We start from the raw sequence: 23454 nt of genomic DNA, 5'->3' as shown, positions 1-23454 counted from the left end.
TTGGTGTTTTTATTTTTTTATTGGTTAGGTCATCCAGCTACCTTACCGTTCAAATATTTTTCTTAAATATACTTTTATACAGGGAAAAAAGATAAATTAAACCTTTAAAAGTTATTATTACTGTATATTATCGCTTAAAACAACAATATTAAGCACCTCTAATAATACTGCAATACCATTCACAAAAATATCACTTAATGAGTCGATCTAACGCTACTGTGTTTCATAATACGGTACGATATGGGTGACACTACAGATACGATGCAGACGTTTTCATAATTAATGCGACGATGGTTCATCCACACTTCCAAACACGGTACTCGAGCAGTGCAGTCGCGCTCAGTCTGAGGGGAAACTTCCAGAGGCGGGAGTGGGTGGGGCACGGTGCGGAGTGGGCGGGACTAATGTGGTTCAGGTGGGCGTGGCCGTCGATGCAGAGGCTTCAAAATCCGAACGTGTTCTCTCCGCTGTAGGCCACGTACAGGAAGCCGTCTTCGTCCTTCTCCTTCTCGTATAGCTGCCCCATGGTCAGACTGAAACGACACAACATGGCGGTCAGTGGTGCAAAACATTACAAACCGTCTCATGCATATGAAAAGGTTTGTGTCTCCGCAGTCAGTTTTAATTCTGCTGTTGATTTTGAAAGTGTGAATAAGTTACAGATCCTCTACAGAGACTCACTACTGCACACTTTAGTACACAATTACTGTTTATTTACTGACTTTAACTCAGGGCTTGGCGATATGACAATATATATATTAGTATCGTGATAAATCATCAGTGCTTGTAGAAACTGACCAACTGCATGTTTCATTATAAAGAGAGTAAAATTAGTTTAACTGGATTTTTAACTGGCGAATAATGTTGCAGTTGCTCTGCAGGATACAGTCAGTTATACATGTGTTTGACATCTTCCGAATAAATCGTACAAATAAATCGTGTTCGGATTGTAAAGGTTAACAACAACGACAACACCAACACCCTGCCAGCACCCACTGTACGAACTACATCCATTTAACAGCTGAAACAGGAGAGAAGGAAAACAAAAATAACAACACCTACTCGTTACACAGTTTACATAAACGCTATATGAAGTAATTATACGACTTCAATAATAACCTTTGCAAAGTTTGTTAAAATTAGTTTAAGTAGATTTTACAATTTCAATATTAGCATTTGCAAAAAGCTTCTTTAAAAATGATCTGAAGTAGATTCTCCAGTTTGATTATTAACGTGTGCCAAGTTTATGTTAATATTAGACGAAGTGGGTTACGAAATTTGAACATTAACGTTTGCAGAGTTTACATTAGAGGAGGCAGATTATCCGGTCCTTAGGGACCTCCAGACTGCCCACACTTTTGCTCATTCCTTGCGTTGGAGCAAAAATCTGGACCTCCTCCAGTAGCCGCTGTGCGCTCTTTGAGGGGGCGGAGCTCGCCGGTAGGCGGGCAGTGGACTGTGTTACGAAATGATGTCATCCTGTAACAAAGGAAAAGGGCTGGAATTCCAACGAGGCGTTTCAGGCAGCTGAGAAAAGTGGGTTCTGGGGAGAGAGTCTCTGAGAACGCTGAGCTCTGGGACTCTGCAGAACGTTTGCATCCACAAAAAGCTAAAGGAAAGGAAAGTTAGAAACTGGTAAAGCGTAATAGATGTTAAAAGTGCAGATTCACTGATGTTATTTATTAGAATCTGTCATAATTGATCTAAAGTGAACTTTTTCTTTTGTTATTATCTAAATAAATGAGTCTGTGCTCAACAACAGCAGCTCAGAGAAGCCCTGACTGCATCAGTGTAAATGTGCAGCTCCAGGTTGAGTAAATTCTGAAATCCTGCAGAACTGGAACTGCTGAAATTCAGGCCAGGATTCCTCAATTTGGGTGTTTTCGGGAGGAAACAGTGAGTCACTCTCTCGAGTCACTCACTGATGTGTGTAATAAACATGCAGCTCAGAGAAACAGAGGAACACTTTATTCCCCATAAAGGCTCAATATTCACAGAGACGCCTCCTTACTGGGAGTTTGAGGATATGAAATTCAATATTATGATGAAAGAACGAGGTGGAAGAACATGTTTATTTTAGAGCAGCTGACGGTTATTACATTAGAGCTGAGCGAAAAGGCAAAAATATAATATTGTGATACTTAAAGACACTTTCCTGATACACGATACGTCACAATATTTCTTTTTTCAGATGTTTGATCAGCCGGAACAGAGAAGATCCAGCAGAGCTACATTTAAAAAATACTATAAAAACTGTGAACACAGTGATTTTCATTCAGTATTTATCACTAAATCCAGTTAAACTGACTAATTTTACTCTCTTTATAATGAAACATGCAGTCGGTCAGTTTCTACCAGCACTGATGATAAACGGGATATGATCAGAAAAGCAGACTGTACTGTACTGTGACATAATTTATCACAATTACAAAATATATATTGTCATATCGCCCAGCTCTGTTACACAACCACTAACAGACTCGATTATGTGGTTTCTGACACTGTGTGACATCGTATCTATAAAACCTCTACAGCTATAAAACACCTATATTTATAAAACAACTTCTCCCTTCATGTTTATGGCTTTTCTCTGAGCAGAGGCTCCTGGGAGTTAAACTTTATCTGTCTCATCATTTATTACAGTCCCATTGTTTCCTGGTAAGGAGGCACTGCTCTCAGCAGGGCTTCCTCAGATTAATTAATTAATTAATTAATGGTCAATCAATCAATCAATCAAACAATCGATCAGTCTTTTCCCAGGTCTGTAAAACGACCCTGCAGAGCGAGACGCTCCAGCTCACCTGGACTGAGGGACGGTTTTGTCTACGAACAGGAAGATGGCCTTCTCCGACGGCAGCTGGATCCGTTTCCTGATGATCCACATGAACTGGGCCACCGTGATGTCCGAGGGGACCAGATACTTCCTCTTATCGATGTCCACTATCTGAGAGCCGGACACCTTCTCTACGATAACCTGCCCAGAAAGACAGAGAGAGGGAGGGAGAGAGAGAGAGAGAGAGAGAGAGAGAGAGAGAGAGAGACACAGAGAGAGAGAAAGAGAGGGAGAGAGAAAGAGACACAGAGAGAGAAAGAAGGAGACAGCGAGAGAGACAGAGAGAGAGATAAAGAAAGAGACAGAGGGAGAGAGAGAGAGAGAGAGAAAGAAGGAGACAGAGTGAGAGACAGAGAGAGACACAGAGAGAGAGAGAGAGACACAGAAAGAGAAACACAGAGAGAGAGAGAGAGAGAGAGAGACACAGAAAGAGAAACACAGAGAGAGAGAGAGAGAGAGAGAGAGAGAGAGAGAGAGAGAGAGAGAGAGCTTAAACAAAGCAGATCAACAGTGAACCGACTGCCTCACATACAGAAATATCATATTTACACAGCAAATACTGTCAATCAGACGTTCACAGTTTGCTTCTTTACTTTAACACACTCTTAAAAAAGTGGTTCTTCAAGGGTTCTTTAAGCTGCTTTCCCACTGTGTGGTACTAGCTTAACTCGACTCTACTCCCCTTTTCTGGTTCTCATCAGGCAAATCTGGTACCTGGTACTATTTCTGAACAACATTTATGTACTTCACACCACGGCAGCTTCATGCAGCGTCGCTATGATGACCAGCTACACTGAGGGGGCGCTATATCTGCAGTGGACAACGAAATAGCTGGCACCAAAAGCGAGTCAAGTTGAGCTGTACCATGCTGCGGAAAAGCAGCTTCAGTAAAGACTGGTTCTACATAGAACCATGAACACTCGAAGAACCATCTGCATGCATAAAGGGTTCTCTGCATGATGAAATGGTTCTTCAGATTGATTGGGAATGGCTCTATATAGAACATTTCTGAAAATGGTTCTATATAGCACCAAAAAGGGTTCTGCTGTTGTGACGATGTCAAGCTTGTAGCAAAAGCAGAACCTTTTTTGGTGCTATTTAGAACCATACACAACAAACTCTAAATCAATCTTAAGAACCATTTCACCATGCAAAGAACCATTTAGGCATGCAAATGGTTCTTTGAGTGTTTATGGTTCTACACAGAATCACTGTCTTTACTAAAGAACCTGTGAAGAACCATCTTCTTGTACAAACCTGCTGGCTTAAAGCTTCTTATTCGCCAGCCTATTATCGGAATTTTCTGGTCCACCTTAAATGTGTAGTAGGATGTAACTGCTGCACCATTTAAGGTGGAACGGAAAACTCCAGTGAGAAGCTGTTCACTGTAACTGTGCTGTTCTTATTATTTAGGTATTATAAATGTGCTTCATGTCTCAGACACAGTGTAACTGCTGCACCGTTTAAGGTGGAATGGAAAATCAGAGCTAAAGGCTGGCGACTCAGCTGGGTCGTGTTAGGGAGAGTGGAGCGGTGAGAGGCGGCCGAGCGGCGGGGCAGCAGGGCTGTCCTGCACTGTGAACTCTTCCAGGTGTCAGTTTTCAGGCGGGGCTGCAGGAGGGGCCCAGAGCCTCACAGGGCCTTTTGTTATAGCCGCAGGCAGAGCTTCAGCAGCGGCTCACGCTTAGATAATTACAGCTTTGAATACATGCAAACCCCCACTGTTCAAAGCCTGCAGCCTATAGTATGTGGAGGTTATGAAGGCTCCCAGGTAACCGCAAAACAATGCAAACAATGAGCTCGTTTACTCTTATGGTGAATATATTCATCTCCAAACCTGCCAGGAGAAAATTACAGAGTGAAGCTTCTCTTATGGTTATTATATAATTATCTTGCTAGCGCACTTTGACCTGTGCTCCAGTTCTGTCAGCGCTGCTGCAGCGACGCTGAGCTTTACAGAACACTGGAAAAAATCCCATTCAGCCTGAAGGATGTGCTCACAGTCACAGGCTGAGGTGGCACAAATCTGCCTCACTGACACAGATCTGATGTGTTCAGAGCAGTGTGGACACTCAAATCTGACCTTTTCACATCAGATCTGAGCCACTTTCACAGAGGTGGGTAGTAACTAGTTCCATTTACTGAAGTACATGTACTTTAGTATTGATGGATTAGTGCTCTGCTGAGTATTTTCAATTTATAACTTTCACTTCTGCTCAAGTGTATTAAAGCTGTAAGCCACTGGAGGCCGTGCGTTACTGTGATTTCATCAGGGAAGGGTGTTCTTAGGCATGACGCAAAGCGGAGTAAAACCCGTCCCTGTAACGCACGGCCCCAAGTGGCTTACTGCTTTTATAAAACAGCGGCCAACATAAAATACACGACTTTTCAGAAATTAATGTAAGTTATTATTAATAGTAATCAATATAAACAAGTATTCCGCCAAGAAATGTAGTTCCTTTAATGTATGGTGTCACTGCCAGGCAACCGTGGACTGCTGAATGAGGAGAACGTTCGGTAACCCAACACTGTTCACTGCGGTCATTTCATGAACTTTAACTGTTTGTTGTATAACAACGAACTTATAACAACACAGCACTGTTTAAAGCGAAGGTTTCTACATTAACAGTACTTTTTGGTCACCAAATCACCACCACAAGTCTTATTTAGCACCAATCCAGCGGCCCCTCTTCTCACACTGGGGCTGAATCTCAAACAGCTCTCTGCTCCCTACATAGTGCACTACAGGAGTTTAAATACTGGATCCTGCAGCCCAACAGAGCAAACTACAGCTAAGAAACAGTCATTTGGGACTCAGACTCATCCACACTCGATACATGATGCACTGTTTGTCTGTAGAGGCCAGAATTTCTAAACTTTCATAGCTAGAACACTATTTAGTGAGTGCAGAGCCGTTTGGGATTCAGCCTGGGTTTGACGCAACTTCTGACAGTTGAGGCGTTTAAGACACTCAAGTGACATTTTTAGACTTTTATACTGCAGCTTTACAGTGAATCATACTGTAAGTGCTTTAATTCAAGCTGTGATATTAATGATGGAGCTGTTAGCATGTTGGCTCTTTTAGCCTGTTAGCTAGATGAGCAGCTAACAGGCTAGATAAGAAAATAAGCTGTCAGCCCCTCAGTTTAAACAGAACCGGGTTCTTACTTCATCAGTACACTCGGTGCTCTATGTGAGCAGCATTAGAGTCACAGATTATTCATTAACAGTACAAGGGTGTTTCAGGAGTTCAGTGCTGTGAGGCGGTCAGTGTGCGTATATGGCGGAGTCCGTTCTACAGTTTCTCATTAGATTGACTGTATTGTTCTGTAAAGCTCAACCTCACAACAGTAGCTATGAAATAACGTGTTAGTGGGCGGAGCCTGGAGAGGTTCATTAGTATTCATACTCACTGGAACCCTGTCTGGGTACTTGTTGCGGATTTTGGCAGATTCCACACACCGGTGCTCTACAGAGAACAGAGAGGAACATGAACCAGAATTAGACTCAGAGCTGTTTGATAGCTTTAAAAAGCCCAGATCATCATTAGAACCGTCAGCGTGTTCCACTCAGAATAACGCTGAGTGTACATTATCATACACCATGACTTCATTCCCGTACATGATACACACTACTGCTCTCTGCACTACCACACACACTCATCTGTAATGCTTGTCCCTGTATAACCTGTATGTTGTGTATATTGTGTATTGTCTGTAAATTATATGTACAGTGTCTCTATATTGTATATTATACTGGTGGGACGCCAACGTCTGGAACCCAATTGTGTGTGTGTGTCAACATACTTGGCCACTAAATCTGATTCTGATGATTCTGATACATAAATTCTGTTTTATTGAGGCTCCTTTTAAATATATCAGTAGAAGCTGAATGAGCTGCTTCACTAACACAAATCTGACTGTTTGCCATCTTTCAGTGAGACAGCAAACATGACTGTTTGAGTTTCATCAACAGAAAATACTCCTGAGCTGCTCCTGTTTGAGCTCCTCCACTCAGCTCAAACACTAATGCACAGACTCCTAATGCGTCCCCGATAAACAATAAAAGATGATCAATACCAGGAAACAGCCTGCCAGGCTAATACTTTCTGGATTAGAGGGATGAAAATAAATAAGATCAAAAGTAAGAACAAAAATGCAAAAATAAATCAAATTAAATTAGATCAAATAAATAAATAAATAAACAGGCATGGTCTAAGCCTTTCTGGATAAAAAAGAAAAGAAACAGACCATGGCTTGTCTAATTTCTGGATCAAAAAAAGGGACCAAAAATAAGGAAAAAAAACTCAAATAAATCCAATCATTCATTCAAACAAACTGGCAGGCAATGTGTATGTTATGATCTAAGGCTTTCTGGGTCAAAAGGATCAAATAAAATAAAATAAAATACAGCCTGCTGGTCTAAGGCTTCCTGGCTCTGAGGGAAAGCCCAGTATTGATTTTTTTATTGTTTACTGTGGAGGCTGGAGCGCAGATCAGTGGCATCATCCTCCAAATGCACCTTAATAACTGCACTTTAGCGCAGACTCCACTGAGCCCCACAGGACGGACACATTGATCATCAACGCTGAGTTGCTGATGAGAAATCTAAAAACGTCTGTAATGTATTGATACGCAGCACGAAATGCACTGTTTCAGATCAGAAATGAAACTTAACAGGAAAAACAGGAGTTGTAGGAATTTGAAAGCTGTTAATTTACATCATATTTATGGTAAATCAAACACTCAACAGACTGAAATGATGAGTCTGAAAACACTGACACCGCAGGACTCGACGGACTCTCGCTGTTTAAGAACGAAACAAAGCAATAAATTAGTGCTTTCAAAGCTTTTTTCTTAAGTGCTTTTAGGCTAAATCTCAAACGGCTCCGCTCTCCCTCGATAGTGCACTGCTTAGTGGGCATTATAGCAAAAACATTATATCACGATACTTCAAGACATTTTTACGATGGACCATATGCATCGTAATATTTCGTTTTTCTGAGATTTAACAAGTTGGAACAGACAAAACAGAACCTGTAGTGTGATTAATAAAACACTATGATACTGATACTAATAACAATAATAATAATAAACTTACAACTACAAAACTTTTTATTCAGCGTTTTACAAACTGCACTTAATCCAGTTAAACAGGCCTAACTGTGCTCACTCTGTACTGAAACACGCAGCTGGTCCGTCTCTTTAAGTACTGGCGATAAACACGACATGCTCAGAAAAGCACACAGTGACATAATTTATCACAATAACAATAAAATATCGTCATATTGCCCACCCTTAGCTTTTACACCCGAACAGCGCAGTAAACGTTAACGAGGGAGTCGTGCAGTTTTAGCTGAATTAATTTTGGGAGTGCCCTATCTAGTGCACTACATAGGGAGCAGGGACCCATTTAAGATTCAGCCGTAGTGTCTGTGGTTTCGTTCTAAATAGATGCTCGTTAGTTGGTCGGCTCGTCAGATTAAGCTCTACAGTCAGACGGTTACAGGCTGATTTGTAAAACATGATGAAATAAGGTTGAAGTATATTAAGTGAATATAATTAAAGGCTGATGTAGGGCTGGGCAATATGACAATATTTACCTTTATCGTGATCAATTACATCACAATATTTCTCAATAAGCTTTTCAGAGCAGATCAGACATCGTCAGTACTTAAAACCACTTCCCAACTGCACGTTTGATTACAGAGAGAACATGACTAGTCCTGTCTTATTGGATTTAGTGATAAATATTGAAAATGAATCACTGTGTTCATAGTTTTTGATCATATTTTTTAAACAAGTTGTCTTTCCAATCGTTCAGATGTCAGTAAAGATAATTATCGTGACATACTGAAATACCGTGATATTACATTTTTGCCATATCGCCCACCTCTACACGCTTACAAAAGATGGTTCTTCAGGGGTTCTCTAGTAAAGAAAATGCTTCCATGAGTAGAACTATAGAACTATTTGCATGCTTAAATTGTTCTTTGCATGGTGACACGTTCTTCAGACTGATGGAGAATGTGTTGGTTCTATACAGGACCAAAAAGGGTTCTTCCACTGTTACAAGCTTGACATCACAACAATAGCAGAACCCTTTATGGTGCTATACAGAACCAACACATTCTCCATCAATCTCAAGAACCAATTCATCATGCGAAGAACCATTTGAGCATGCAGATGTGTTCATGGTTCCATATAGAACCACTGTCTTCGCTAAAGAACCCTTAAGGAACCCTGCTGTATGTATGTGAATGGGCGCTCAGCAGCAACACGGCCTAACAATGTAAACATGACCAGAACTGGCCGAGCCAGCCAGCTAAACGGCTCTGACAGCAAACAAATCAGATTAAAGTCTGTGTCGTTTTCACTGACAGTTAATCTTAAATGTTCATCTTGATTTAATCCGGACCCGCTGATCAGAACCAGGTTAGCAAAGCAGCTAAAATCTGTTACCCAGAGAATGGTCTTCTTTAAACATCCATTTCATTTTGGCGGATTCTGAGCGTCACTCGCGTAAAAAAACCGTAGATATAAAATATATAATGTTGAATAAGGTCAATAAACACCGCGGGAAGCGGACCTGACTGAAAACAACAGAGTCAAAGCGAAACGTCAACAGTCCGCCAGCGTTAGCGTTAGCACTCCGCCGCACAGACGGGCTGACGTCATCCAGCTCGTACCATTCAGCGCTTAGCGGGGGGGATCCACACATCCACTCCGAACGGGTTCGGGTCGGTCCGCTCTGTCCGCGCTTCCGGGGTTAAATCATGCACTCAGTGACCATCACAAAAGCCCAAAAGCCGAGAGGACACAAAGACTCACACATGGCCGGCTGCGCCCGAACAAGCGCGCCCTGAGATTCAATGAGGGGACACCGTGAATGTGTGGTGTCTTCCGGCGCCTCACAAAAACAAAGACGCATGTATTTATTTTCGTCTCCGCCTTAAAAACCATATTTTATATTTTATATATGCATTTTTACATAATATATATACCACACATGCAAATGTCATGCGGAGTTTATCTTGTTTATTTTATTTTATATAAACATCTAAAATCTTGGAAGACGGATTTATAATGAACCTATTCAGGGGAAAGGACAATACATACATCCGCATATAAACAACACAAAGTAAAATCAAATTGAAAACAAAAAAGGAAAGAGAAAAAGTAATAATTATAAACATAATTTCATATATGATGATGAGATGATCTTCGTTACTCAATGCAGTGCTTTAATAATTTCATTTAATAGACGAGATGTCGTTTTAGCTTTTTTGCTCTTTTTTGTTCTGTATTTCTAATAAGGAATCATAAAAACATAAGGCTTAAAATTAGGAAACCGATGCCATAATTCTGGATTTGCGTATGAAATTTGCCCAATAAGGTTAATATTTTCATAACCTCGTTTATTCTACTTGAATTAGTATCATAGTTTAGCAGCAACGCCATCATCTCATTTATAGAAACACATTTCTGAGTAAAGCAGAGATTAAAGTGCAGGGGAGGGGAGGGGCGGGGCCGTGGTGCGGGTGGGCGGAGCTTCGCAAGGCGGTCATGGTAACGTCGGGACGCTTAGCTTCGCTACGGGAAGAGCTAGCTAGCCTAGCCGAGCTAACGGTGCTCGCGTTTTAAACGCGACCGAACTGAATTTAGCTGCATTTCGATCTGATTAAATGTCACTTTAAATACACGAATTAAACCCGCAGTTTAATCCACATCATTCCACCTTTCAGCGGCCAAACCACAGCAGAGCTGCGCTGTTCAGCAGGCATGCTAACATGCTAACCGCAGCAGCAGCCGCAGACTCGGTCTGATCTCCACCCGCGATTAAAGCTGCAGTTTAGAAAATCAATATAATGATGGCTTTTTATGAAGTTTACTCTCACCCGGCTCTAATAAGGTACAGAAGCAGCGTTTGGACTCGAGCAACGCTGTTCGTGCTGATTGTTTTCTGCCTCACTTACATCCCCCCGCTGCTGATAGCCTACAGGAGCCAAGGTAAGGGCTTAGTACTGGACCAGGGGTCACTATTAAACACGACAGCCTCTCATTACTGAATAAAGTTATCATTTATTACAGTAAGACTTCATTATAAACCAGGTAAGCGTTCACTATTAAACACAACAGGCTTTTATTATTGGATAAAGTTATCATTTATTACAGTAAGACTTCATTATAAACCAGGTAAGTGTTCACTATTAAACACAACAGGCTTTTATTATCGGATAAAGTTATCACTTATCAGAGTAGGACTTCATTATAAACCAGGTAAGGGTTCACTATTAAACATGACAGGCTTTTATTATTGGATAAAGTTATCATTTATTACAGTAGGACTTCATTATAAACCAGGCCAAGGGTCACTATTAAACACAACAGGCTTTTATTATTGGATAAAGTTATCATTTATTACAGTAGGACTTCATTATAAACCAGGTGAGAGTTCACTAAATTAGAAATTCTTCATAAACAAAGTGAGAGATGATTAAAATAAGAGTAAGGCCAGGAGTTATTAAAGTGATTAAAGTTTGTTAGTAAGGAGTTTATTAATCAGGGCTCAGTTTCCAAAAAGCACTCAGCCCACATGTTGATTTGATTAAATTCACAATTCGTTATTCTCACAATACGTTCAACAAACATGACAATAATGACACCAAAGCTGGGAGGCAGGAGCAGAGCTGGAGTGAGCTGATCAGTGCTGATCGTTTACAAACTTTGTTGTTGAAACAATACAGTTACATTAAATTCTATCAATAATAGGAAATACATTCTCCACCACTAAGAGTGATATTTTATTAATTGTAAACAAGATTGTAACAGCTTATTGTTATCATCATTATTATCATTATTATTATTATTGTTATTATATAAGTACAATTCTGACTCGTGACCACCATGTAGATGATATTTCTCCAGAATAAGCCTTCTGTTTGGGTCAAGATTTTGGTTTATTAAAGTAAAAGTCCATTTTAAATAAAGTAAGAGTGTATTATTTCAGTATTAACCAGCTGATCGTGATTTATTGAGCAGGGTTCTGGCTGAAGCGCAGTACGTATGAAGAGCAGCCGGTTGTGCAGTTTCAGTACCAGATGTTAATGATTGGAGCGACTGGTACGGCAGGAGAGTTTGTGGCCTGGAGCACCTTTCCAAACTTCAACCGTCTGCTGGGAAATAACCTTCGCATCCCCTCTGTGTCTGTAAGTACTGCAGGTAAACAGAAAGGTAACTGGAACATCGGAACGTGATGATCTAGTCCAGTAGTTCTCATCTCATACATAATCAGTACGTGACTGAAGTGCCCTTGAGCAAGGCACCTAACCCCCAACTGCTACCCCGGGCGCCGTGGATAGGGCTGCCCACCGCTCCGGGCAAGTGTGCTCACTGGCCCTAGTGTGTGTGTGTTCACTAGTGTGTATGTGTTGTTTCACTGTACGGATGGGTTAAATGCGGAGGTCTAATTCCGATGTGTTCAGACACAGTTGGCTAAAAAGGTTCAATTAATTATATGTAGAGCCTCAAAACGCCCTGCATATTATGTATCCCTCCACCATGAATCAAAACTATCATAAAACAGTGTCTCAGTCATCAGGCAGTGAATTCATAACCATTTCATGTAGGAACTTTCTGTGAGGGAGCTTTTAGAGGTGGACGTCTGGTTCCTATCACCACCACTGTGAACAGTTCTGACCCAGTAAGTTTTTCTAGCACGGAGCGTTTCACATGTACCAGGTGTGTTTGGTGGAGAGCAGTTGAAACCCTGTTCTGTCTAGGACTGGTGTTGAGAACCGCTGTTCTGGTCAGATGGGTTTTGTTAGACAAAACAGTCCTAATAAATACATAATATCTAAACAAGACGCACAGCTGTGTGAATCTGGTGGTCTGTGACTGTAACAGGTGCTGAGGTTTAACATGTTAGTCGTTTGCATTGCTATCTGATATAAACCAACTGATATAGACTGTATTTGCTGGACAGGTCAGAGAGGAGGACAGTAATCAGGATGGAAAATCAGACCGTCTGAGTCTCCAGCTGGCTGTTCCACTAAAAGCAGGAGAGCAGATTTACAGCATTCAGCTTCTCCTCATCTTCTCCTATCAGCTGTTTGTGTGTATTAGCACATCACTACAAACCACACATATTAACCCATAAGCCCTGAGCACACTACCCAGAATTCTCCACCAAACACCTACACTTAGTTAGTGCTCCATACCTTTGTGTGACTATTGGTAGAATGTTCTCAATTCACACTGGATCACTCACACTGGATCACTCACACTGGTTTATTTACACTGGTTCATTCACTCTGGATCAGTCACACTGGACCTCTCACACTGGTTCATTCACATTAGATCATTCACACTGGCTCATTGACACAGAATCATTTACCCTGGTTCATATACACTGGTTTATTCACACTGGGTCATTTACACTGGATCGTTCACATTGGCTCCTTCAGACTGCTTTATTTATTCACACTGGATCACTCACACAGGATCTGTCACACTGGATCTCTCATACCGGTTCATTCACACTGGTTCATTTACACTAGATCATTCACACTGGCTCATTGACACTAATTCATGTACCCTGGTTCATTCACACTGATTTATTTACACTGGATCAATCACGCTGAATCATTCACACATGTCCATTCACACTGGTCCATTCATACTAGATCATTCACACTGGATCCTTCACATTAATACGATTATGGATACATACATATAATTAACACTGGTTTATTCACACCAGCTTATTCACAGTGGCACAGTCACACTGGATCATTAACTCCGATTCATTCACACTGTCTCATTCACACTGGTTCATTCACATGGTTTATTAGCTCTTGAATGAATCAGTGAACTGTCCGACTGTCCATCTGTCCGTAGCGGATGTCCACTGTAGTGATGCAGTCTCTGGCCTTTATTCAGCACTCGTCCTCAGTCCCCGGATCACAGCTGTTCATCAGCGGAGACCTGACACTCCACCAGAGAACCCCCCTCCCTCACCGAGGACTACACACTGCGTACAACGTGAGTGTGTTTACACACCTTTACACACCCCATCACCCTCATACTGCTTCAGCAGACCTGCAGCTCTATTATTAAAAAAACATTCTATTTAGTTACTTTACCTGCTGTGTTTCCTCTGTAGGTGTGATTTACCTGCTGTGTTTCCTCTGTAGGTGTGATTTACCTGCTGTGTTTCCTCCGTAGGGGTGATTTACCTGCTGTGTTTCCTCCGTAGGTGTGATTTACCTGCTGTGTTTCCTCCGTAGGTGTGATTTACCTGCTGTGTTTCCTCCGTAGGTGTGATTTACCTGCTGTGTTTCCTCCGTAGGTGTGATTTACCTGCCGTGTTTCCTCCGTAGGTGTGATTTACCTGCTGTGTTTCCTCCGTAGGTGTGATTTACCTGCTGTGTTTCCTCTGTAGGTGTGATTAACCTGCTGTGTTTCCTCTGTAGGTGTGATTTACCTGCTGTGTTTCCTCCGTAGGTGTGATTTACCTGCTGTGTTTCCTCCGTAGGTGTGATTTACCTGCTGTGTTTCCTCCGTAGGTGTGATTTACCTGCTGTGTTTCCTCCGTAGGTGTGATTTACCTGCTGTGTTTCCTCTGCAGGTGTCGGTGGTTGATGGAGCGAGTCCGTTCGCTAGTGCCTACGATCTCACCAACATCATCCGGGCCTATCAGGAGAGAAACTGTAAGTGTTTGATGTCTGACGTTTGCTTTCTCAGTTTTAACACTAGAGCTATGAAGTAAACAGTAATACAAAAACAATCTCTCTCTCTCTGTGTCTGTCTGTCTGTCTGTCTCTCTCTCTCTCTCTCTGTCTCTCTCTGTCTGTCTGTCTGTCTCTCTCTCTCTCTCTCTCTCTCTCTCTCTCAGTGACGACTCATCTCTCCTGCCCGGCTCCAGTGTGGATCGTTGGTCGAGCTGTGAATGCACCCTTTCAGATTAACGCAGAAATACGTTACCCGGTGGAGTCAGTCAGATATCCTTTATCCGTGGGCTGGTAATGGTGGGTGTGGGTGGGTGGGCTAGTGATGGTGGGTGTGGGTGGGTGGGCTGGTGATGGTGGGTGTGGGTGGGTGGGCTGGTGATGGTGGGTGTGGGTGGGTGGGCTGGTGATAGTGAGTGTGGGTGGGTGGGCTGGTGATAGTGGGGGTGGGTGGGTGGGCTGGTGATAGTGAGTGTGGGTGGGTGGGTTGGTGATAGTGAGTGTGGGTGGGTGGGCTGGTGATAGTGGGTGTGGGTGGGTGGAGGTAGCAGAACTGTACAATGTTAACATCACTGCAAACAGCAGAGTTTTTATATTTATATTTAGAGTTCCTGCGTTTTTACATTTTTGAATTTCTGCATTTTTGTGTTTCTGAGTTTCTGCGTTCCTGTGTTTTTGTTTGTTTGTTTGTTTGTTTGCTTGCTTGTTTGTTTGTTTGCTTGTTTGTTTGTTTGTAGTGTCCGTGAGTTGTGTCTCCTTGACTGCAGCACTTATCGGCCAGGGCTTCTGGGAGGTGATTAAGTTTGCCTGGATCCAGTACGTCAGTGTTCTGCTCGTATTCCTGTGGCTCTTTAATCGCATTCAGACGTTCGTCTTTCAGAACCAGGTTCTGCCCACCGTTCCCGTCCCCCTGCTCAAACCCCACACCTCCTGACCCGAACACAGCAGAGGCAGCGCGTCCTCCACTGTTACTGCAGTGTTCTGTTTATTAAAGAACCATTCAGTCAAACATTCAGAAGGAGAACCACTTTTGGTTCCCCTCTGGCGTCGCTCCAAAAAGCCCTTTTTGCCACCTTTATTTTTATGAGTGTGTAGTTTTATACAGCCTTTAATACAGTTTGGTATGTTTGTATGAGTTTTTGGTGAAATTATTTTGAATAGGAATAAATCATCTTTGATTAGAAGAACCTGTCGAGTGTAATTATTGGAGAATCGTTAATTGCACTGCTGTGGTTGTATGTTAATGTTGTGATGTAATTGCTGTTGTTGATGTGCTACAGTAAATAACAGTGATGTTCCTGTTACTGAATCACAGCACAAGAACTCCAGGCTGACTTTAAGGTTTTCTTTGTATTTAGTGAACATTTTCACAGATAAAGCTGAGAAATCAGCCAAACACTGATTTCCTTTTTGTGCCGAGGCTGTGGGGTCTGTGTCCTGCAGAGCTGAGCCTCAGTGATCTGACATATACTGACCCAGAGTGACTGTGGGACAGCGCTGTGTGAGGACATTAATGTCTTTAACCCCTTAAAGGGCCCATATCATCAAAAACTGGACCTCCTCGCTTTTATGTACAATAAACGTTCATGAAGCACTGAAGTCCAGACGGTCTGTATATACAAACTAAACTGCAAAAACAGCCTGTTTTGGATTCATCATGGTTGTGATGTCAGAATCATGAACATATTCGCATATTACTGCCCTTTCAGCTGAACCCATTCAGCCTACAGCAGTTTAGCTCCACCCATTCAGGAGGAATCAGCAGGAGGACATCACAAGAGGACTTCTGGGAGAAAAATGTAGAATTTCAGTTATTATCTGTATCTACTATGAACTGATTGTACTGAGCATTCATGAGTGTCATCCCAGAGTGGAGAAACATTCTAAATTAATCTCCTCTTCATCTCAGGTCTTCTCCTGGACACAGTTCAGTCCAGTTTAAATCAGAGTGAGACTGAAGCCGTTTTCTCCTGTTTCTGAAATTCGGCTCCTGAGAAATAAAACTCAGATTTTCTCACTTCAGTGTCTGACTCGTCTCAGCCCAGCCTCAGCTGAGTAATATCTCCATAAGAACAGTGTGAGATCTCATCGTTCTCTTATACAGCTCTGTTCTAGATCACAGAACCCTCTCAGCAGTCTGTCAGTGCAGAAGGAGAACTCAGGCTTTTCTCCTTCATCACCAGAACGTCTCACAGTGAGACGCTGATGTTAGTCTCCTCTTTTCTCCTGAGGAGGTTCAGGAGGAACAGCTCAGAAATCAGAGATCCTTCATTAATATAATACTGAGATCTGCTTTATTTCTCTGAGACGATCTTAAGAAAGATTTTTTCTGGGAGCAAACAGCAAACAAAGCTAGGACTGTCCAATTTTTTATGTGAGCAAACAGCAAAATATTTATTTCATAGATTATGAATGAAACTGCCGCACCGTTTAAGGTGGAATGCAAAATTAGAATAAGAAGCAGGAATATAAGCCAATAAGCCGACTTCAGCTTCGTGTCTCAGACTGTGTGGTGTTCAGAACAGACTTATTGATTATGTAGTTTCTGATTCTGCATGACTCACTGTGATCTATAAACATGGACTAAAGAACAGCCGAAATTCAGGCCTCATTTGAATAATTGGGTTAATGTTTGGGGATCACCTATTAACCGAATCCTGAACCCTACTGATGTTGATAATCAACTATCAGCAGGATGATTGTTAATAATTTACATATCTGTACATTAACTATACACTCTCAGAAATAAAGGTGCTAAACTGTCTCTGGGTCAGTTCGCCTCTGGTCACTGGGGTGGAACCCTCAAGGCTCCATCTCAGTACCTTTAGTCAGGGAACATAACTGAACCATAATCCACTGAAATGATATGTTCTAAGCTGTACTGACTCCACACACCCCGTCTCGTCTCCAGGCTTTTATTTTACTGTTCTGTTTAAAACATTCGGTTATGAAAAGGTACAAATACGAACTTTTCACCTGGAAAAACTTATTTAAGGTTCACAATCAGACCTTAAAACCACTGTTGGAGCTTTGAGGGAACATTTACACTGTTTGTACCTTGATGAACGAAAAACAAACCTTAATTACTGACAGTGCAGAGGACCATCAGTATAAAGTGCGGCCGGATATATATTTCATTATTTCTTTGGTTTTTGTGTGTCTGTGAGGTCAGTGTTGTTTCTTCACCTCACTGTGAAACTTACATGAGATTAATTATTGATGTCCATCTCCAAACTCTAATAGACGTATTGAATGTGTGGTTTCTAAAACTCTAACACTGTTATCTGTAAACACAGACTGAAGTACAGGCTGAATCCAGGCTTCTTCTGTATTTTGGGCTATTCTTTGAAGTGAGTGGAGAAGCTCTGTGAACCTTTTGCTGAACTGTCTCTTTAAAATCTCTAGATGACCTTTGCAGTAAAGACGGCTGTTCTTTAAGTGTCCAGTAAAGCCACATGCTCGTCCTCCTGCAGTCACAATGTAAGGAATTTTCACCCTAGGGAGTCCAAAACAATCTGGACAGAGAAATCACCCCCAACCAGAAAAACACCACATACAGACGGAAAGCACTTCAGGGTAAAGACAGAGAGGTTTAAACACCAGCAGAGCTATAAATCCGATCCTACGTTTTCCCTCGTCCTGATGACGCCTGTGTGTGTTTATTTACCATAAACAGTCAGAATTCACTTCTACATCATCATTTCCAGCCTCTTTTATCTCTTACAGTTAAACAGGCTGTTTGTTACTGTCCCTTTAAGACTGATATGTGTAAATGAGCTCTGTTCTCATTGGCTGCTTCATTCAAAAGCAATCTGGACTGAAACACTCTTTATATCTTCAGTGTGAGGGGCAAAACTGCTGTAGTCTGAATAGGCGGGGATATGTAAATGACCTGAGTTTTGTGACATTAGTTTTTATTCTCTCTGTGTATTTTGTTCCAGGTCCATTTGTGTTATTTCAGTTGGTTTATCGTTGCCAAATTGTCTTATCTTTTTGTTTTGATAACTGTTTTCCTTTGCACTTCATTTGTATCTCAATCTATTTCAATCCTCCAGTGAACCTAACATTAACTTCAATGGCAGTGACTATGACAGTAACACTGTATGGCTGTTACTATCCAGTATCAGTAACACTGGAGCACTGTTACTAATCAGTAATAATGTCTGTAACAGTAACACTAACACCGTTACTAGTAACAGTAACTATATCAGTAACAATGTAACACTTTTACTAGCCAGGAATAGTGCCTGTATCAGTAACACTACAACAGTGTTACTCGCCAGTAACAGGGACTGTATCATTAATACGGTTACTAGTGAGTAACAGTGACAGTAACAGTAACACTGTTACTAATCAGTAACACTGACTGTATCAGTAACACTGTAACACTGTTACTAATCAGTAACACTGACTGTATCAGTAACACTGTAACACTGTTACTAATCAGTAACAGTGACTGTATCAGTAACACTGCAACACTGTTACTAATCAGTAACAGTGACTGTAACAGTAACACTGTTACTAATCAGTTACAGTGACTGTATCAGTAACACTGTAACACTTACTAATCAGTAATAATGTATGCAACAGTAACACTAACACAGTTACTAGTGAGTGACTGTGTAGTGACTATATCTGTAACACTAACAATAACTATAACAGTAATACTGTAAAACTCTCACTATCCAGTAAAAGGGACTGTATCAGCAACACTGTAACACTGTTACTAATCAGTAACAATGACTATCTGTAACACTGTTACTAATCAGTAACAATGACTATATCTGTAACACTGTAACACTGTTACTAATCAGTAACAATGACTATCTGTAACACTGTTACTAATCAGTAACAATGACTATATCTGTAACACTGTAACACTGTTACTAATCAGTAACAATGACTATATCTGTAACACTGTAACACTGTTACTAATCAGTAACAATGACTATCTGTAACACTGTTACTAATCAGTAACACTAACTGTAACAGAAATACTGTAACACTCTTACTAGCCAGGAATAGTGTCTGAATCAGTAACACTATAACACTGTTACTAATTAGTAACAATGACTTTAACAGTAACACTGTAACATGGTTACTAGTGAGAAACAGTGACTATATGAGTAAAACTGTAACACAGTAGCCAGTAATAGTGCCCGTAACACTGTTGCGAGTCAGTAATAATGGCTAACAGTAACATTGTAACACTTGCTAACAGCGTAACCCTGGACGCCACTGGCTGGAATGCCCTGTATGAGCCACATGGTGAGGACACTGATGGTATAACAGTCTGCGCTTGGCTTCTGCACTGACAACTTCAATCCCACAAAAGTTCGCTGCTACCCAAACAACAAACCTTACGACTGACCTGAAAGCCCTACTTAATGTGAAGAAGAAGGACAGGGGACAAAAGGACCTAAAGCAGAGACGAAAGGAGAGCGAGGACTCCACCAGAAAGCAGCTGGAGGAGAAATTGCAGAAGAATAATGCCAGGAATGTCAGGGGTGGGATGATATTATCTAGCTTTAAGGCAGAAAGGAGAAAGGCGAGCCATGGGCAATATAGAGCAGGCAAACGAGCTGAACTAGTTTCCCAATGGTTTGACTCATGCACCTCCACCTCTAGCAGCCCCCACACTATATCTGAGCTGCCCACTCACTCAGGCCCCAGGACTGTCCCTTAGTGACCTCCATTCTCCCCCATTGGAGAGAAGGAACCAGGCAAGGCTGCTGGACCAGATAACAGTTAGTCCCAGGGCTAAAGGTGTGTGTGCCCAGCTATGCAGAGAACTCCAGCATCTTTTCAGCATAAGTCTGTGCCTCGAGAGTTCCTGCGCTATGGCAGACCTCAGAAAGAAACCCACCCACTGCCTCTCCTGAAAATGCACACCTCTGCAGTCAGCAGAACAAATTCCTGGGCACCACCACTCAGAAGGACCTCAGATGGGACAGACACAGCACTGCAGCTACAAAGAAGACCCAGCAGAACCTGGGTCTTCTTCATGTGACAGCTCAAGAAATCAGTTCTACACTGACATACTACAACTGCATTTCCGAAAAGGTTGGGACGCTGTGCAGAATATAAATAAAAATAGAATGCAATGATGTGCAAATCATGTAAACCATATTTTAAAAGAAAATACTACAAAGACAACATATCAAATATTGAAATTGAGAAATTTTATTGTTTTTTGAAAAAATATTTGCCCATTTTGAATTTGATGCTAGTAACATGTTTCAAAACAGTTGGGACGGGGGCCTGTTTACCACTGTGTTTCATCACCTCTTCTTTAACAACACTCTGTAAGTGTTTGGGAACTGAGGAGTAGTTTAGAAAGTGAAATGTTTTCTGTTCTTGTTTGATACAGGATTTCAGCTGCTCATCAGTTCAGGGGCTCATTTGTTATTTTTTTTCATTTCATAATGCGCCAAATGTTTTCAGTGGTGACAGGTCTGGACTGCAGGCAGGTCAGTTTAGCACCCAGACTCTTTTAATACGGAGCAATGCTGCTGTAATACATGCAGAATGTGGTTTGACATTGTCTTGCTGAGATAATCAAGGCCTTCCCTGAAAAAGACGTCGTCTGGATGGCAGCATATGTTGCCAAAACATGTATATATCATTCAGCATTAATGGTGCCTTCACAGATGTGCACATCACCCATGCCATGTGTAGTAATGCCCCCTATACCATCATGAATACTGGCTTTTGAACTGTGCACTGATAACAAGCTGAGTGGTCTTTAGACTGGAGGACACAGTGTCCATGAATTCCAAAAAGAATTTCAAATGTTGATTCATCAGACCACAGGACACTTTTCCACTTTCCTTCAGTCCATTTTAAATGAGCATGGGCCCAGAGAAGGTGGCAGCGTTTCTGGATTCTGTTTATGTAGTTTCTTCTTTGCATTTTAGAGTTTTAACTTGCATTTGTGGATGCAGTGATGAACTGTGTTCACAGACAGTGGTTTTCAGAAGTGTTTCTAAGCCCATGCAGTGATTTCCTCTACAGAATCATGTCTGTTTTTAATGCAGTGCCACCTGAGGGCCCAAAAATCATGACCAGCAAATACTGGTTTTCGGCCTTGTCCCTTACATACAGAGATTTCTCCAGATTCTCTGAATCTTTTAATGATATTATGTACCGTAGAGGATGAAAAGCATCCTCACATCCTCCATCTCCATCTGGTTTGGCTCTTCATCTCCGCACACCAAATGTGAGCTGCAGTGAACGGTGTGATGTGCAGAGAAATAACAAGCCTAAACAACAAATTATGGGCTACCAGCGACCAGAAGGCCTTACCTAATGAAAAGAAGAGGGTCTTTAGGACCACAGGGAGCTCAAACATGTACAAAATGAACTAAAACAAAGACTAAAGGAGAGCAAGAACCCCTACAGATGGAAGCTGAAGGAGAAACTGCAAAAGAATCAGGCTAGGAATGTGTTGCGCATACCGTCTTCTATGCAGTGGTGTCACAGCAAAGGACACAAACAGACTGAATAAACTCATAAAGCCCATATCAGCCCAGTTTTATCATCCCTGCACTGGTTGCCTGTTAAATTTTGCATTGATTATAAAATTCTCTTACTGACCTATAAAGCCCTAAATGGACTCGCCCCTCAGTACCTGAGTGAACTTCTCTCCCACTATGAACCATCACGCCTACTTAGATCACAAGGTGGTGCTCACTATTAGTACCTAGAATTAATAAGGCTACATCAGGGGGCGGAGCTTCTCATACAAAGCCCCCCAGCTTTGGAATAATCTTCCAGTCAGTGTTCGGGACTCAGACTCAGCCTCAGTGTTTAAGTCTAGGCTAAAAACCCACTTGTTTAGTGGAGCCTTTGATAATTAGTTTTCCCTGTCAGATAAAAGGTGCAGATCTGGGGTTCATGGTCACAGAGTATTATGGTAAACTGGGAGTGTTGGTGCCGTCGTCCCGCTGCTCACGCACTCACTCAGGTTTGTTGACGGTGGAGCGGAGGGGAGACGACGCCCCTCAGGGAGTCTCATGACTCTGTTACCTTTCTGGTTTCTCCCTCTTAGTGAGGCTGTAATATCTAGACCTGCCGGAGTCTCTGCTGCTCTGTTAACCCTGGAATCTGTGGTCAGTCACTCTGTACAGAACTGACTCTCTGTGTGTTTCCTTTACTCAGCTGCCCATCCTGTGCATCTGGTGCTGTTCGTCTTCTGCCTTGATCGGGTGCCACTGCTCGCCAGCCTTCTGGACCAGTTTGACCACCATGGAGATTCTTGCTGTACGATGCTGTGCAAAGCTCACCTGCATGAACTGACCCTCCTGAAGATGCTGCTGCACAGACTCAAACTATTTAATCAGAGACGTTACTTCACCTGTTTTTCCCCTTTTCTGTATTTTAATATTTTATACAAACATTAAAACCTTGTTTGCTGTCCGGTGTCGACCAGAGGAAGATGGGTTCCCCTTTTGGGTCTTGGTTCCTCTCAAGGTTTCTTCCTCTTGCTCTTAGAGAGTTTTTCCTGCCACTGTCTCCGTTGGCAATGCTCATGGGGGCTCAGACCTGGATTTTTCTGTAAAGCTGCTTTGTGATGACGCCTGTTGTAAAAAGCGCTAAATAAATAAACTTTGACTCGACTTCATAACGAAAGCTGCATCTGTCGTTGGATCCAAGCTGATCACACATCTGAAACATCTTATATCGTTTCTTTTTATTAACTCAATTATTTTCCATCATCAGCCCACTACGGACCACCTAATTTCTCCCAAGTACTGCCCTTAGGACCACCAGACCACCATACTTTTTTACATTCAACTAATCTACTAAACTGACCCTAATTTTCTTTTCTAGACCTTCTCTAATCCTAACCCTAACCTTAACCTCAACCCAAAACCTAAACCCAACCCTCAGT

The 23454-nt window shown here is 41.9% G+C and overlaps 2 protein-coding genes across 3 annotated transcripts; one reads left to right on the top strand and one right to left on the bottom strand.

The window, feature by feature from the left end:
* gabarapl2 (GABA(A) receptor-associated protein like 2) lies at positions 1 to 9512 on the bottom strand. Its single transcript, XM_036567996.1, has 4 exons — positions 9295 to 9512; positions 6247 to 6302; positions 2802 to 2974; positions 1 to 533 (listed from the first exon to the last, which is right to left on the bottom strand). Exons 1-4 carry the CDS (start codon positions 9326 to 9328, stop codon positions 443 to 445), a joined length of 354 nt encoding a protein of 117 aa, XP_036423889.1. The 5' UTR covers positions 9329 to 9512; the 3' UTR covers positions 1 to 442.
* Positions 9513 to 10384: 872 nt separating this feature from the next.
* tmem231 (transmembrane protein 231) lies at positions 10385 to 15936 on the top strand. Of its 2 annotated transcripts, none has more exons than XM_036567758.1 (7): positions 10385 to 10842; positions 11875 to 12041; positions 12818 to 12946; positions 13732 to 13875; positions 14462 to 14543; positions 14729 to 14834; positions 15332 to 15936. In XM_036567758.1, exons 1-7 carry the CDS (start codon positions 10701 to 10703, stop codon positions 15360 to 15362), a joined length of 801 nt encoding a protein of 266 aa, XP_036423651.1. In that variant the 5' UTR covers positions 10385 to 10700; the 3' UTR covers positions 15363 to 15936. The 2 variants fall into 2 exon arrangements, with proteins under 2 accessions (XP_036423651.1, XP_036423652.1); XM_036567759.1 differs by having other exon boundaries at positions 14729 to 14847; positions 15343 to 15936.
* Positions 15937 to 23454: the final 7518 nt, after the last annotated feature.

Source organism: Colossoma macropomum, unplaced genomic scaffold, assembly GCF_904425465.1.
Source record: "Colossoma macropomum unplaced genomic scaffold, Colossoma_macropomum, whole genome shotgun sequence".
NCBI lineage: Eukaryota > Metazoa > Chordata > Actinopteri > Characiformes > Serrasalmidae > Colossoma > Colossoma macropomum.
The sequence above is the reverse complement of the archived record's forward strand: the minus strand, read 5'-3'. Positions and strand labels throughout refer to the sequence as shown.

Coding starts and splice junctions, on each gene's coding strand:
- gabarapl2 (XM_036567996.1), bottom strand. CDS start 9,328: ATGAAATGGATGTTTAAAGAAGACCATTCTCTGG. Junction 6,303..9,294: donor TAAAGAAGACCATTCTCTGG/GTAACAGATTTT, acceptor TGTTCTCTGTAG/AGCACCGGTGTGTGGAATCT. Junction 2,975..6,246: donor AGTACCCAGACAGGGTTCCA/GTGAGTATGAAT, acceptor CTTTCTGGGCAG/GTTATCGTAGAGAAGGTGTC.
- tmem231 (XM_036567759.1), top strand. CDS start 10,701: ATGATGGCTTTTTATGAAGTTTACTCTCACCCGGCTCTAATAAGGTAC. Junction 12,947..13,731: donor TCTTCTCCTATCAGCTGTTT/GTGTGTATTAGC, acceptor ATCTGTCCGTAG/CGGATGTCCACTGTAGTGAT. Junction 14,544..14,728: donor GGCCTATCAGGAGAGAAACT/GTAAGTGTTTGA, acceptor TCTCTCTCTCAG/TGACGACTCATCTCTCCTGC.